The 15000-nt window shown below is 49.0% G+C and overlaps 1 protein-coding gene across 1 annotated transcript; it reads right to left on the reverse strand.

Moving 5' to 3' along the window:
* Positions 1 to 6434: 6434 nt before the first annotated feature.
* Positions 6435 to 14328, reverse strand: LOC114801762 (teneurin-4-like; the record flags this gene model as incomplete). The annotated part of the gene is made up of 3 exons (XM_029000041.1): positions 14312 to 14328; positions 7911 to 8194; positions 6435 to 6701 (listed from the first exon to the last, which is right to left on the reverse strand). Coding segments are annotated over exons 2-3 (490 nt in total), but the record flags the coding sequence as incomplete, so codon positions are not given.
* Between the last annotated feature and the right edge of the window lie 672 nt (positions 14329 to 15000).

The raw sequence follows: 15000 nt of genomic DNA on the forward strand, positions 1-15000 counted from the left end.
AGCTCGACTTCTAATATTACACGCATGTTCTAGACAAATAACACATTCACAGCTCGGCTTCTGATATAACACGCATGTTCTAGTCAAAAAACACGTTCACAGCTCAACTCCTGATACTAAACACACGTTCTAGACAAAAAACACGTTCACAGCTCGACTTCTGATACTAAACAAACGTTCTAGACAAAAAACACGTTCACAGCTCAACTTCTGATACTAAACACACGTTCTCAACAAATAAGACGTTCACAGCTCGACTTCTAATACTACACGCATGTTCTCGACAAATAACACATGCACAGCTCGACTTCTAATACTACACGCATGTTCTAGACAAATAACACGTTCACAGCTCGACTTCTTATACTACACGCATGTTCCAGACAAATAACACGTTCACAGCTCATTTACATTTTACATTTACAGCATTTACCAGACGGCCTTATCCAGAGCGACTTACAATCAGTAGTTACAGGGACAGTCCCCCCCTGGAGACACTCAGGGTTAAGTGTCTTGCTCAGGGACACAATGGTAGTAAGTGGGATTTGAACCTGGCTCTTCTGGTTCACAGGCGAGTGTGTTAACCACTAGGCTACTACCACCCAATATAGCTCGAGTTCTTATACTACACGCAAGTCTCAATAAGACTTCTGTGATTATACGTTTTAAAGTGATAAAACATTATAATATGATAAAAATGTACAAGACTTATTTTTCTTGTACAATATCGACTATCGACCCTTGGTGAGCAGTGGGCACCATTACAGGCGGCCGGGGAGCAGCATTTGGGGACGGGACCTTCATCAAGGGGACCTCAGTGGACCTGAGATTCGGGATTCGAACCAGCAACCTTATGGGGCCGCTTCTTTAACAGCTTTTTTGAACCGATTAGGAAAAACAAATCATTAGACTAATCGATTCATCATAAATAGAATCACTAGATTCGCTCGTAAAAAATGATTGTTTTGCCCGGCCTTAGCTGGGAAGACTTGTTCATTTTTTCATTGCAGAAGATAAAACATGTTGAAGACCAACTGTGGTATCGTCAGCGAAGCTCGCGACAGACGGACGGAAATCGCGACTTAAACACTGTTCTGAGTCCCTGGAGCAAAGCGCGTGGAGATGCCAAGTGTCTGGCCTTCAGCAGGGAGAAACCCCATCATGAAACACAACTTTCAAGTGTGGGTAGGTAGTAATGGAGATATGAACTCTCCTCCAGTAGAGTAGAAATGAATCTCTACAGAGAGCCACTATATCATGGCGTTCGTCGGAATCGCGAGTGAACCGCCCCGTCCTATTATCCGTCCAGTTCAGCTCGTCACCACGGAGCTGATAGAGAAACCACAGACCACAATGCTTTTCAGGAGACGGGCACATTGTGCCGAGTCCCAGGGTCAATTCCGGAAGTGAAAAAAAAAAACTGAATGGAGTTCCACAGCTTTTCAAAAACCTCATTTGTGGGGCAGCGCAGTGCGATTCGGTTATTAATGATATCTAAAAAGACTTTCCCTCCTTTGATTTATGCAGCCTTTCTGCTTCCCGTCCTCTCTCAGAACCTGTAATGAGAATCTCTGCAGAACCTCATTACAGCTTCGTTCTGAGACATCACTCTCAATACGAGCTGTAGTTACTCAGGTACACACACAGAGCCTGGCTTCAGACCCTTTATCAGAACATGACCCTACAACTCACAGTGGTGGCGGAGGAACATGTAAAATCTCATTATAACCCCACAGTCCTAAACACACACAAGCTGAACCCTAAATAAGACACGCTGTAGAGCTGAAACCCAGTGGGCTGGGACAGCCTCCTTTTTCTACGCTGATGAAAAGTTAACGCTGTTGCAATCCAGTCGTACAATATTTCATTTACAGACATTTACATTTCCAGCATTTACCAGAAGACCCAGGTTCAAATCCCACTTACTACCAGGACACTTAACCCTGAGTGTCTCCAGGGGGGACTGTCCCTGTAACTAATGATTATAAGATAAGGGTGTCTGGTAAATGCCGTAAATGTAAATGCAAATGTCTCATAGCAAGTATGAGAAATAATCTCAGGAACAATATTCAATTCAACCAGCCTGGAACTAACAATTATTCAGAAGGCTGATAAATGGATTGGTTGAAGAGATTGAGGAAGCAGTCAGGCGCACAATCATGTCGATCTGTTGGTAACTAGCGTAGACCTCAGTAAACTGCTGGTATTAAAGGTCACATGACAGTTTGAGTAACGGCCACAAACGGCCGACACCCATTCGCTCCTGTTCTGCTTGTTCCGTTCCGTCCAGTAATGAGAATGGAGCCATTATCTGGGCCCAAAGCCACAGTGACACTCGCAGCTAAGCCAATTACGCACGGCGGAAAGTGCGGGCGAAAGCGAAAAGGGGACGTAGCAGGCGAGAACAGGCGAGCTTCCATTCGTCACGGCCCTCGAATGGCGGCCGCTTTCCAATATATATCCGAGCGCCGCTCCGCCGCCTTCGTTTCTCATTACGGCGGGACGTAAGTAACGAATGCATGTCAAGTTTTCATTATTCATAGTCCAGTGTGGGCACAACACCACGGAAAATGCTTTTTTTTCTTCTTCTCGGAACGCTTGAACGGAGCAATTCGCTGCACATTTGACGTGTTTAAAGCAGAACGGCTGTATATCTGTACGTCAGGCCCTCTTTAAATCCGAGCCGGCTCGAGTCGAGAGGACCAGAGAGCTCATTAGAGCGGGATTAGATGATGTGACATTTCCGAGAGAGGGAGCGCTGGGGCGCGTTCCGAGCCCTGATTAGCAGTTGACACACTGCTCCGTGTGGACGGCTCGGGGGAACGTGGAGCTGCGGTGGGGAGGGGGGTTCTGGAGCATAGCAGATAGCCACGCACCAATCCACCGAAGGCCATTTAACAACCCTAAATTAGCCCTCAAATGAGCCAGAGAATCCCGCTGATAATCCCCGATCTGAGAGCGCTGCCTAAAACGGACAAAATAAATCTTCCTTTTCCCTGTCTGGCGATAAAATGTCTTGAGAAACCAAAGCCGTCGAGTCCTGTGTGGATTCTCTCCAAGTGCATTACGCACTTTATATCAAGCAGATATAAATACATTTAAACCATCCTCATGGTCTCTCTGGCACAGGGCAGTGGGTTTAGTTAAGGAGGGCCCTATTTTCAAAGCGCTGGAACAGACATGGTGGGCAGTGTTCACTAATGTTTTACGTATCTACTTAAAGTTCCCCCATATTTAATCTGTCTCCTCCCTCCTCAGCTACCAAATCAAACAGTCAAATAATTTCAAAGGCAGTGGCGGGTAAGAAAGCCCGTAATCGGAAGGTTGTGGTGCCACTGAGGTCCCCTTGGTGCTCCCCGGGTGCCTGTCATGGCTGTCCAGATGACACATTTTGTTGTGTCACTGTGTGCTGTACAGTCACAAAGCCAATCACAAAAACTCATACTAGCGTAGCCAACATTCCTGAACAATCCCGATTGCTTTGTACTTCCAAAATGATTTAATTACATACAAAAATCCAGTTCGTTTTTTTCCTAAAGAACTTTTATTTAGATTTTTTTATAAATTGAGTTATCAACATAAAGGCTGCAGCCTGACTGAGAATTCAGAGTGAATTAGAGCTGATAAAATTACCGACAGAGCATCGTGAATTAATTTTTTTCTTTTTAAACAAGGCTCGTTCATTTCAGCTTTCTTATCGCTGGAGACGCTACCCTTTTTAAACAAGCGTGCATTCGTATTTTTAAAAAATGACTCACTTTAAAGTATTTTAGTGTGGTTTTGGGATCTTTTCCTAAATTATACCAGGAAAGTGATCCCGGAAAAGGAATGACAGACCTAATGTGCTTGTGCAAAACACTGCGCAGGGAATCCATTTCGTCCCAAGGTCACGTTCGGTAACCCCATCCTCTGTGGTCTCCACACCGCAGCGCTGTTCAACATGGCCTAATGAATCCAGCGCTGTAATACAGGACGTGTCGGGTCTAATTGGAGGCCTGATTTAACTTTTGCTCCACGGGCTCCTAATGTGACGCAGAAACTCCAGGGAATCGGTCCCAAGGACCCAACAAGCGGGGGAAGACCAACCTAAAGAGCACTTCAGAGGAGCTTCCCCAAACTCCCAGCTGCTCTGACACGGTAACAAACCCGTTACGCACAGCAAAGGTCCAACGCCGTGCACTGAAATACTGGATAAGCTCATAGCGGAGAATGGCAAGAGGTGTTTGGTAGTCAGAATCATTCCTGGGTCAAGATACAACTGAAGAGTGGGAGCTACATTGGGAGCTACATTACAAACCAGAGAGGACCACCGAATCCTGACTGCTGGACACTGAGAAGCAGGTAAGGGTCACCTGTAGTGGAGAATAAGGCTCCGCCTCCACGATCCTGACAATACAAACGGCCTCAATCTTCCTGCAGTTCAAACACGCGTAAGGTGGGCACTGAGAGCGCTGCTCGGCTGTCACTGTCGCCACTCGCCATCGTTTACTCTTAATCGGGGAAGCCACCGCCACGCTACGCCATGTTATCCTGATTTTCTGGGCCTTGCGGAAACGTCAGATTTTAAATGAATAAAGGAAAACAAACACGAGCGTGCAAAAGAAAAGAAAAATAATTGCATGAAAAAATAATAAGATGAATAATTATCATAAGACTTTTGTCTTGGACATAAGTCTTCTGCAGGTGAATTAGTGCCGGTCACGTCATTAACCAATCAGCCCGCCAGCATTCTGATGTTAGGAAAGAGCAATTAGACCTTCAGCCCAGCAATTAGCACCAGTGGCCCAGTTTCCAGTCGCTTTAATCTTCGGGGACGCGTCCATGTTTTTAGAATAATGCAGGTAACGCGCCGGATTATTTAGCTCCTCCGCCCCCCATGACAAGAAGAATAAAAATGAGTTCAGCTTCTCGCTCCTCAAGGTTAATCGCTCACGAGTCCCGTCCTCCGGCCCAGAAGAGCCCACCATCCCTCCGTCTCCTGGGAGACAAACGGCGACTGCCACGCCCACGGAGGACCGCCCGCTGCCACGCCCGGAAAAATCATCATGTGGGCGCTGCGGGGGCCTGGCACGGAGCATCACCCGCCCGCCCTCATCCGACCCGGACGCTTCCACACCGCTCCCCCGGAGGAGCTCCTGCCGGTTCAGAACGCCCCCCTCGCCTCCCTACATTACGGCGCCGGGTGGCGGAATGAGGCCCGGCAGCCCTATCAGGAACAATTTCGTTAAGATGGCTGAAACGTATACAGGCGTTATTTAATTTGCATGAATTATCGGCGAGGCCGCAGCAAGAAGCATTAAAGGTAAACGGTTCGTTGATGTACGGCAGATTAAAGTCCAACCAAGTCACGCAGCTCAGTGGATTTTAATTAACTCGCCATACATAAAATGCATCTTATTAGGCATTGCCAGATTAAACGGTGAAAGCGAGTCGCCTTTCTGCTCAGCCGACTGGAATAAATAGCTGCCTTTTTTAAATTAGGCCTGATTCGGCAGGAAGTGGAAACTGAGCTGCCTGCTGGTGGATCATGGGTACTCTGATCAGTATTAGCATCTGTACTGGGAACTTGTCTGTCTGATGAAATCAGAACGTTTACAACGTAAACAGGACATTTTTAAAGCGTTACAAGACAGGGACGAGACTGGGAGAAGGCGGGACTTGTTGGAGAGGGGGCGTGGCTGTCTAAGGAGAATGTAGAAATCTGCTCTACTTTTTTTTAATTAAAGGATTGCCTTTAATGTGTTTTGAGCCCATTTCAACCCACAAAATGGCAGTTTCAATAAAAAGGTGCATTTTGGGAACACTCATACTGTTTATGTCGCCGGGGTTAAAGGTCGGTGACGAGTATGCGCATATTCCAGAAAATTCTCATTTCTGAAATGGGCTGGAGACAGCAGGATATGCAGACGATCTAGGATTTCCATTCCAGAAATGTTCATATTGATTAATATTTACGGCCACACGCTGGTTATGATGGCTGGTGCAGCAGTTGTCATCTTCTGATCTGTACGCGTGTGCAGGTGCCGATGCTCCTGGTTCCATCGTTACCACTACACCCTGTAGACTGGATCTACAGCTGCGTACCGGCCCTTTAAATCCCGCCAGGACATCATCCCTCACATGCGGTGACCTTGCTTGTTTGGAGAGTCGGCGAACCCTGCGGGGGTTCCAGACATGGCGACCTGCCGGAAGACGGATCTGTCGGGGTCGCTGCTGCCATCCTCACAGGAGGATCATCGGCGCATCAGACAAGGTGAGCCACGGTCAGTCCGGCTCCGCCCTCCTACTGTACGCCGGGCCCGGGCCCTTCATGCAGCCACCGGTAACAAGTCATCTACACGCACAACCACTATAACACCAGACCATGACAATCCCAGATTGTCACCGCAAGCCACCGGCACAAACGTGCTGCTCCGCGGAGCTCTAGGCCGTACCGTTCTCCGTGTTCTCGTGCTCCGTGTCGGTCAGCGTCAGGTTGGAGTTGGCCCGGCTGCTGAGGCAGGAGCTGCGGCCCGACTTGGTGTTCTGGCGGCCCCAGAGCCGCACGGCGTGCTCCGGGGAGACCACGCCGTCCGTCTCCGTGTCGGAGCCGGCGCTGACGGAGTACTCGCGGTGGGGCAGGCCCATTTCCGAGCGGTACGCCGCCATGTGGGCGGGGATGGCTTCGCCGAAAGCGAGGTCTCGGAGAGAGAAGTCCGCCCCTGCCAAGACAGAACACGTTAATAATCGGCACGTTCCGGAATAAAACGCCATGTCCTACAACATAAAATATTCCAACATCAAAATACAGAAAATGCACCTGGCAACCCCAGGGCAGAGAGGGGTCAGGGGTCAAGCCGCTGACCCCGCACGGCGACTGTTAATCATCCCTATAATCCATAATTAATCTGCACTGGAGATGGGTTGAGCTGGGGAGCCAATGAACACGCTGACTGTGAAAATGGCGCCTGGAACGTTCCGCGGCGTCTGAAGAGGGATGAATTATTCATGTGGACTGTTTTACGTATAAAAGGGGAAAAAACCTCACGTCTGGTGGAGAGTGGCGCGCTGGTCAGATCATGACAGGAAGCGAAGAAAAGCCGTTTATGGCGGAGCCGCATTCAGTATTCATGGAGAGTAAAAAGGTTTACAGGCCGGCCGGATATTTCCCCTCCTCCGTCTCGCCGTCGTTTGGACATTAGAAGGCCGTAAAAGTGCCCTCGCGTTCCTCATTAAATCCGGCCTGGCCTCTCGTCCTCGGAACTTTTCTAAACACAAACTGAGACGGCGCGGGTATTAAAATCCAGATCAAATCTCACCGCGGCTTCTCTTAATTGCCTGAAAGTGGTGGATCCGAAGGATGTGGTGCTCATCACGGAACCACAAGAGCTCCCCGATGAGGCGGATTACGGATCTCGTCATGTCAACACGAAGCGTAAGGAACACCGATCAAGCCACGTTCCACGTATCCATCCCGGAACGTGGACAGATGACATTTCTCCATGCAAAGCAGCCCGACGCCGGGAAATCGCTGAATTTCATCGGTCAGATCCCTGATTTCTTCCTTATCCAGAGCGACTTACAGTCAGTAGTTACAGGGACAGTCCCCCCCTGGAGACACTCAGGGTTAAGTGTCCTGCTCAGGGACACGATGGTAGTAAGTGGGGTTTGAACCTGGGACTTCTGGTTCACAGGTTCACCCACCAGAATAATTCCTGAATTATTCTACTTATCTTCTTCTGCCTGTTGCCGTGGACGCAGTTGAACCTGACGTGTCTTTTCAGTACAACGTGAGATGGACGCATCAGCGGTGGCGTGTAAGTAAACATGGCTGACCTGGTGAATAAGGAACTGAACTGGTAACTGAAGGGGACACATTTGGCACCTTCACTTCCCTCACAGTAACGGTGCAGGTTCATGATGCTCCTCACCTTGTCTCCCGAACTCATCCGACTCGTGGTGCACCACGTCTTTGATGCGGCTCCCGTACGCCAGTCTGGATTCCTGGTCGAAGGCCTTGAGCGTCTCGCTGGAGCTGTACGACTTGGGGTTCAGCTTCCCGTCCTCGCTGTCGGCTGAGGAGCTGGTGTAGCGGCGCTCCGTGTCCCGCCTGGCGGTCAGGGAGCGGTAAGGTCGACGTTCCTTCACTTCCATGGTGGCCACTTCTCTTCAGTCGGCATCCAATGGTCAGAGGAGAGATTCACTCCGAGCAGAGCTGAAAAAACGGTGATTAAAGGTTAAAGGTCAAAGATGTTCAATCGACTGAGCACGTAAGCAGTCTTATAATTACAGCAATCGACTTTCGCGGAATAGACACATCATTTCTGAGAGATGGGCCACGTCATGTCTGCTTTGAGACACATTCACAATGCAGCAAGCTGGTGGAACAGCGAGGAACGTGAGGAACCCACAGGGTTTATTGTGCTAAATTACAGCTCAACGAATCCTGTAAAGTTTACAATCTGCACACAACCAGCGACGGGCCCGGCCAGGCCTAAAAACTCCATATCAGGAAGAGCATCAGGGTTGCCAGGTCTTACTAACGCAATCAAGTCCCCAAATCGGACTGATTACATTCCATCTCAAATGCACAAAAAAGCAGCATTCATCCCTTTTTCCTTACAAAAATATGATCTACTCGAATATCACAGTGTTAATGTCCAATTGTTCAGTGTTCAGTTAAACGTACAATAAATGTTCTGCGATGTTCTGAGTCAGGAGAGAAAAACGGTTTATTGGCAAACCGAGACAAAAAAATGGTCCAAAAGGCAGATCTGGCAACCCTCCTGCAGAGTCTTAAAGTCTCTTAAACTTCGAGAGCACCCCCAACTGTCTCCAACTCCAACTTTACTCCCACCCGGAGTAAATTGTCCCGAATTGATGCAATCTAGAGCGGTGTGTTTTATTATACTCTTTATTTTCAGCCACTGAAACGGGCGCGGTTTACGAGGCCCGGCCACGGTTTAACGCGCTCGCGGCTTTTTCCCGTTTTATAAATTACAGCCGGAGACTCTGAGACAGTCCCCGCTGCGTCACAGGCAGCATGCCCCGCCCCTTTTCTGCATAAAGGCCTTTATTGCCGGAGACTTTGTGGCTCTGGGGTCACCTTTTGTATGGCCTGACAGCTGAAAAGATGCCAGTGATTAATGACTCGGAGACCCCCATACAAGGAGCTCCGCCGGTGACCAAAACCTCCGGTGACGGCACTCCGGCTGCCGCCGCCGATTCCGTCTTTCTACGTCTTTTCTCCTTTTTTTGTGTGGCCAGGATCCCCTGACCTCTCCACACAAGCCGAAGCGGGTCCATCGGTCCGCCCCCCAGGGCCATGGGAAAAGCGGGAAAAGCCACCGGCCAAGCAAAATAAACTGAAAGGCCAGATTCCGGGCCCAGTCGGGAATGGCGATTCGGAATCTCGGAACTTCTGAAAGGCTGCAGGTGGAATTATTCCCATTCCATGAATTAAAATGAAGAAAAAGAAAGTGGAAGAGATTTCCCCGCCCACAACTCGCTCGGTTCCATAATACGGCCGAAAATAAAGGTAAAAACGTCCCACGATCCGCCGGCCTCTCTGATTGGCTGCCAGGCGAGACGGATGAGCCGTGTTGTTTATTCAGTCTCGTGTGATCGGGATTCTTTTCCTCTCCTGTTCTGCCCAGAAGGACACACGGCCATCATGTTCCAGGGTGGAGCGGAGCCGCGGAAAAAAACGGCATCAAAGCAAAGCTATCAGTTTCTGCCGCGGACAGAAAAACATCAGGGCAGCTCCCCACAATTTATTAAAGCTGTCTGAGAGCGAGCACACACACACACTCACTCACACTCGCACACTCACACACACACACACACACACACACTCTTCACGCTGGAGGCAGCTCCATGTGCTGCGGTTAGTGGAAGAAGGAGCTGAGATTTATTGGTGCCCGTGTGTTTGCAAATGAACCCAGAGCTCCATCAGCCTGGATGCAGGTGTACCCGAAAAAAACTCCACACAACAATACACCCCGATACACAACAATACACAAAACACACACCAACACACACAACAATACACCCCAATACACACAACAATACACAAAACACAACAATACACACAACAATACACGAAAACACACACCAACACACACAATATACGCAACAATACACCCCAATACACAACAATACGCAAAAACACACACCAACACACACAACAATACACCCCAATACACACAACAATACACGAAAACACACACAATACACACAACAATACACCCCGATACACAACAATATGCAAAAACACACACCAACACACACAATACATGCAACAATACACCTCGATACACAACAATACGCAAAAACACACACCAACACACACAATACACGCAACAATACACCCCGATACACAACAATACGCAAAAACACACACCAACACACACACTACACACAACAATACACAAAAACACACCAATGCACAAAACACAACAATACACACAACAATACACAAAAACACACCAACATACACAAAATGCACCAATACACACAACAATCTACAAAAACACACACAACAATACACAAAAAACACACCAATACACACAAAAACAAAAAATTAAGGGTGTGTGTCTGTGTGTGTACAGCTGACTAAAATCTTTATAATTATAAACAGCATGTAAATATGTGTGATTTAGGGTGCTAGCAGGGCACCTCAGGTCGATCTGAAAATGGAAATTGTCCCGCATCGTCCAATCCCGCTGGTTTATTTAAGACGCCCGTGCGTCTCGTACGGACAGAACCGTGATTTCCTGCGAGACCGTCCCGTAAAGAAAGGCCGACCGAAGCGAAAAGTTGCATTTGATTTTTGGACAGTAGTCCCCCAGCGCAGCGTTTTACTGGATTATATAGGGTTTCACCGGGGGGGAGAGCGAGGTCCACGCCGCTGTAACGATCTGGGTCCTCGCCGCTCAGAGGGGGGTCGTGGGGATCCATTATGAAATGGTGTGGGTGGGTGGGTGGGTGGGTGGATGGGGTTGTGTTTGCCATTTGCTGATGTGTGTGTGTGTGTGTGTGTTTTTTGGGGGAGTGGCTCCCCATTTGTCAGCGTTGATCCTGGCCACAACCATTAGGGGGTTCCCGCCCCCTCCAGGGATCAAAGCCCCCCCTCATCGGGAAACACAAAACCGAATCCCCCGAAAGTCCGAATGCTGACCAGCCGGTTCAGGGGCGGGGCTCCGGCGGCGAGGAAAACATCAGGCCTCTCCACGGCAGCGAAGTGACTCCGTCAACCCCGTCACGCTCCAGTAGAGAAACCGTAACCCGACAATTAACCGTACTGCTATTCAACGTTTACGCCGTTACAATGTAACGCTGTAACGTTAGGGTGGTAGTAGCCTAGCGGGTAACACGGTAACAACACGGTTCAAATCCCACTTACTACCATTGTGTCCCTGAGCAGGACACTTAACCCTGAGTGTCTCCAGGGGGGGACTGTCCCTGTAACTACTGACTGTAAGTCGCTCTGGATAAGGGCGTCTGGTAAATGCCGTAAATGTAAAAATGTAAAAATGTAAATGCAACGTCCTGATATCAGCTGGATGCTGGACGAGGTCCAACCGTTCGTTTAAAGTCGTCATTAATTCAGGCTGATTATGGAAATCCAGATGCTCTTTGTGCCTAAACGCTTGAATCATGTTTGGTTCTTTGATTCGATGCGGTATGGAAACGAATAAAAATGAATCTTAAGCGTGAAATGTGGCCGAGAGGAAGCTGCACTTCTCACCGGCGGCCGTAATTACGCCTGACGAGCGGCACCCCATTAATGGGCAGAGACTCAGCAGTAATCCCACGAGCCACCCGATACGGAGCCATTTCTCCTGCTCCTCACGCCGCTGCACGGCTGGAACCTCGATGAAGGCCCAGCTGAGGAGGAGCTTCACACCTGCATTTCCAGGTACGTCCACTGAGAAGAAGCTCACTGCAGCGAAATAAACGCGTGAGCATTGAAGGAGTTGAAATAAAAGTGAATTGCGATACATTTACATTGAAAAGCAAAGCCATAATCTACCTTCATCACCACCCCGGTGCACCAGGGCCCAGAATCGAGTCGCCATCCCGAACTGAAGCGAGTGTCTTTACAGCGACAAAAGAAGCTTTATAACAAAGAAACTTTCTATTGGCCTTAATATTAAAATAAGATCATTTGGACAAGTGGGAAAGGAGGCGCGACTGGAACCTGCAGCGGTCACTATTTATGGACTGCAGTGGAAAAGCGCCCTGGGTGGTGTGTTCACCACAGATTACTGGGACAGACTCCAACGTGCCGCGACCCTGACCTGGATAAGAAAATGGACGCCGGACACGATGGCATGTGCTTAAGCTGCTATCTTTTCATTAACGATAATGGCACCTCGTCAGGCTTCAGAGTGTGTAGTGTGTGTGTGTGTGTGTGTGTGTTTATGCACAGCAGCTGATGCTCAATCTAAGTTGGTTCACCCGATGGTTTTCCCTCCACACCACCACTTCCTGACATGGCCACTAGCGCCACAGCTCACAGCAGGCGCAGGCTCTAAAACTGCTGGTGTTGCAGTTAGCAGGAGCTTCCTGGTGAGCAGGAGAGTCCCCTCTCCCAGGAGGGAGGCAAAAGGCTGACCAATTACAGCTCCAGCAACACCGTGGTCTAGAACCTGCATGCGGCATGTTGGAACGGAGCAGGGGAACACCTCACAGTACTGCTACAGGACCAAGGACTACCACAGCCTTAGTTAGAACCTTCTGGTCCTTCCATGGCCGGTTTAGGCTTCTCCACCAGACCATCTCCAGGCACATAGTTAAAGATGTGGTGACAGTGACAGATGTTGTTACAGACGTAGTTACACCCGACAGATGTAGCTGTACAGTAATTACATCTGTCACTTTCACCACGTCTGTAACTACGTCTGTTAGTGTTACTACGTCTGTAACTGTGTCTGTTGGAGCACAGCTACATCTGTCAGAGTTAATATGTCTGTAACTACATTTGTCAGTGTTACTATGTCTGTAACTACATCTGTCACTTTCACCACGTCTGTAACTACGTCTGTCAGTGTTACTACGTCTGTAACTGTGTCTGTTGGAGCACAGCTACAGCTACTGTGTCTGTTGGAGCACAGCTACATCTGTCAGAGTTAATACGTCTGTAACTACATTTGTCAGTTTTACTACGTTTGTAACTACGTCAGTCAGAGTGTTACTACATCTGTAACTGTGTCTGTTGGAGCACAGCTACATCTGTCAGAGTTAATACATCTGTAACTACATTTGTCAGTTTTACTACGTCTGTAACTACATCTGTCACTTTCGCCACGTCTGTAACTACGTCTGTCAGTGTTACTACGTCTGTCAGTGTTACTACGTCTGTAACTGTGTCTGTTGAAGCACAGCTACATCTGTCAGAGTTAATACGTCTGTAACTACATTTGTCAGTGTTACTACATCTGTAACTACGTCAGTCAGAGTGTTACTACATCTGTAAGTGTGTCTGTTGGAGTGTAACTATGCAGTTCTTGATTCAGATGGAGGTCTGTAACACTGACACTGACTGTCTGGAGCCAGAAGGACGGCTATAAAGGATCTGGGTGGGACTGGGGGTGGATGGCAGTCACACCGGTGACTCTGATCTGCAGGAAGCTGTGGACTCGGGGCTGCGTTTTGTTGCCGGGTTTTCAGAGGCTTCGCTGGATTTCCTGGGATTTCCAGGCAGGTTATATAAAGCCCTTCAAATTCACTACAACATACAGCAACACTCAGCGCAGTGTGTGTGTGTGTGTGTGTGTGTGTGTGTGTGTCTGATAAACACTGCAGTCAGCATCGGTAATGCTTGCAGAAGTAAAACAGCGTCTGGAAGTTTATTGTCGCCCCGTTTTAGCAGAAATGGAATAAATAAATAAGGCCTGAAGGTAAATGATCGGAACCAAGACGGGTCCATCGTAGCTCATGCTGCTCCGAGGTCGGAACGCTTTCATCTCCAGCGGTGAATATTTGCTCAGGCCTGAACAAACATGGCTCCCGTGACGGCTTAATATCAGCCACGACCAAGGTGAGAGGTCATGCCAGAGGGGCGGGACAATTACTCATGTCAACTGACCCCTCCTGCTCTAACTCACCTAGCGAGTAAGGAAGCGGCCCCGTAATCAGAAGGTTGCGGGTTCGAATCCACTGAGGTCCCCACACGCTGCCCCTCAGGCGACTGTCATGGTGCCCACTGCTCACCAAGGGTGACGGTTAAATACAGAGGACACGTTTCACCGTGTCACTGTGTGCTGTGCTGCAGCGTTTCACAACGACAATCACGTCACTTTCCCCATCACCTCACACCCTTCCTCACCTGCCCGTCACCAATGCAGCCACTTCTGTCCGCAGAGAGGACGATGACGGAGAACCTGGAAGAAACCATCTTTAAAATGACTCGGATCCAATGATCCACCCCTGTTACAGGTGTCCCCGGCCCTGGTCTTCATCCCCAGGAGGGCCGTAATCTGAGCTCACGCTCCAATGCGTCCTGCACGTCCTGCGCTGTTGTTTTTCTGCCAGCAGGAGGGGGAGGGGCTTTTACATCATGCTTGCATCAGCGGCCGCGTGCGGCAGCAGCAATCGGAGTCATGACTTACACCGCATGAACTCATCACGCTCGGGTCCTCCGGGCCCCTGCACTCGCCGCACTAATGGACGCATTAACCAGGCGGGCGGACGGATGGACGTGGGACGTGCTGAGTCGGCCATTCCGGGTTTCTGCTTTTTATTATTTCTGCCGGAGGTTAATGAAAAACGACTCTGGAGCTCAGACATTCGGAATCGCGCGTTCATTTCCGGAGCAGCCAGATGACTGGAATAACGCACTTATTCCGCGTTATTCCGCGCCTCTCCATGTGACAACATGTCGGGGTGACGTCCTGCACAGCGTCATCGGGGTTTATTATCTAATTCTGCAGCCCATAATCCAGACATTTTATAGGAAATAATCAATATAGCTCTGACATGCAGCTGAATGTTTGTAATACGTTGAAATGTGGTTAT

This window comes from Denticeps clupeoides, chromosome 13 (genome assembly GCF_900700375.1).
Source record: "Denticeps clupeoides chromosome 13, fDenClu1.1, whole genome shotgun sequence".
Classification (NCBI taxonomy): Eukaryota; Metazoa; Chordata; class Actinopteri; order Clupeiformes; family Denticipitidae; genus Denticeps; species Denticeps clupeoides.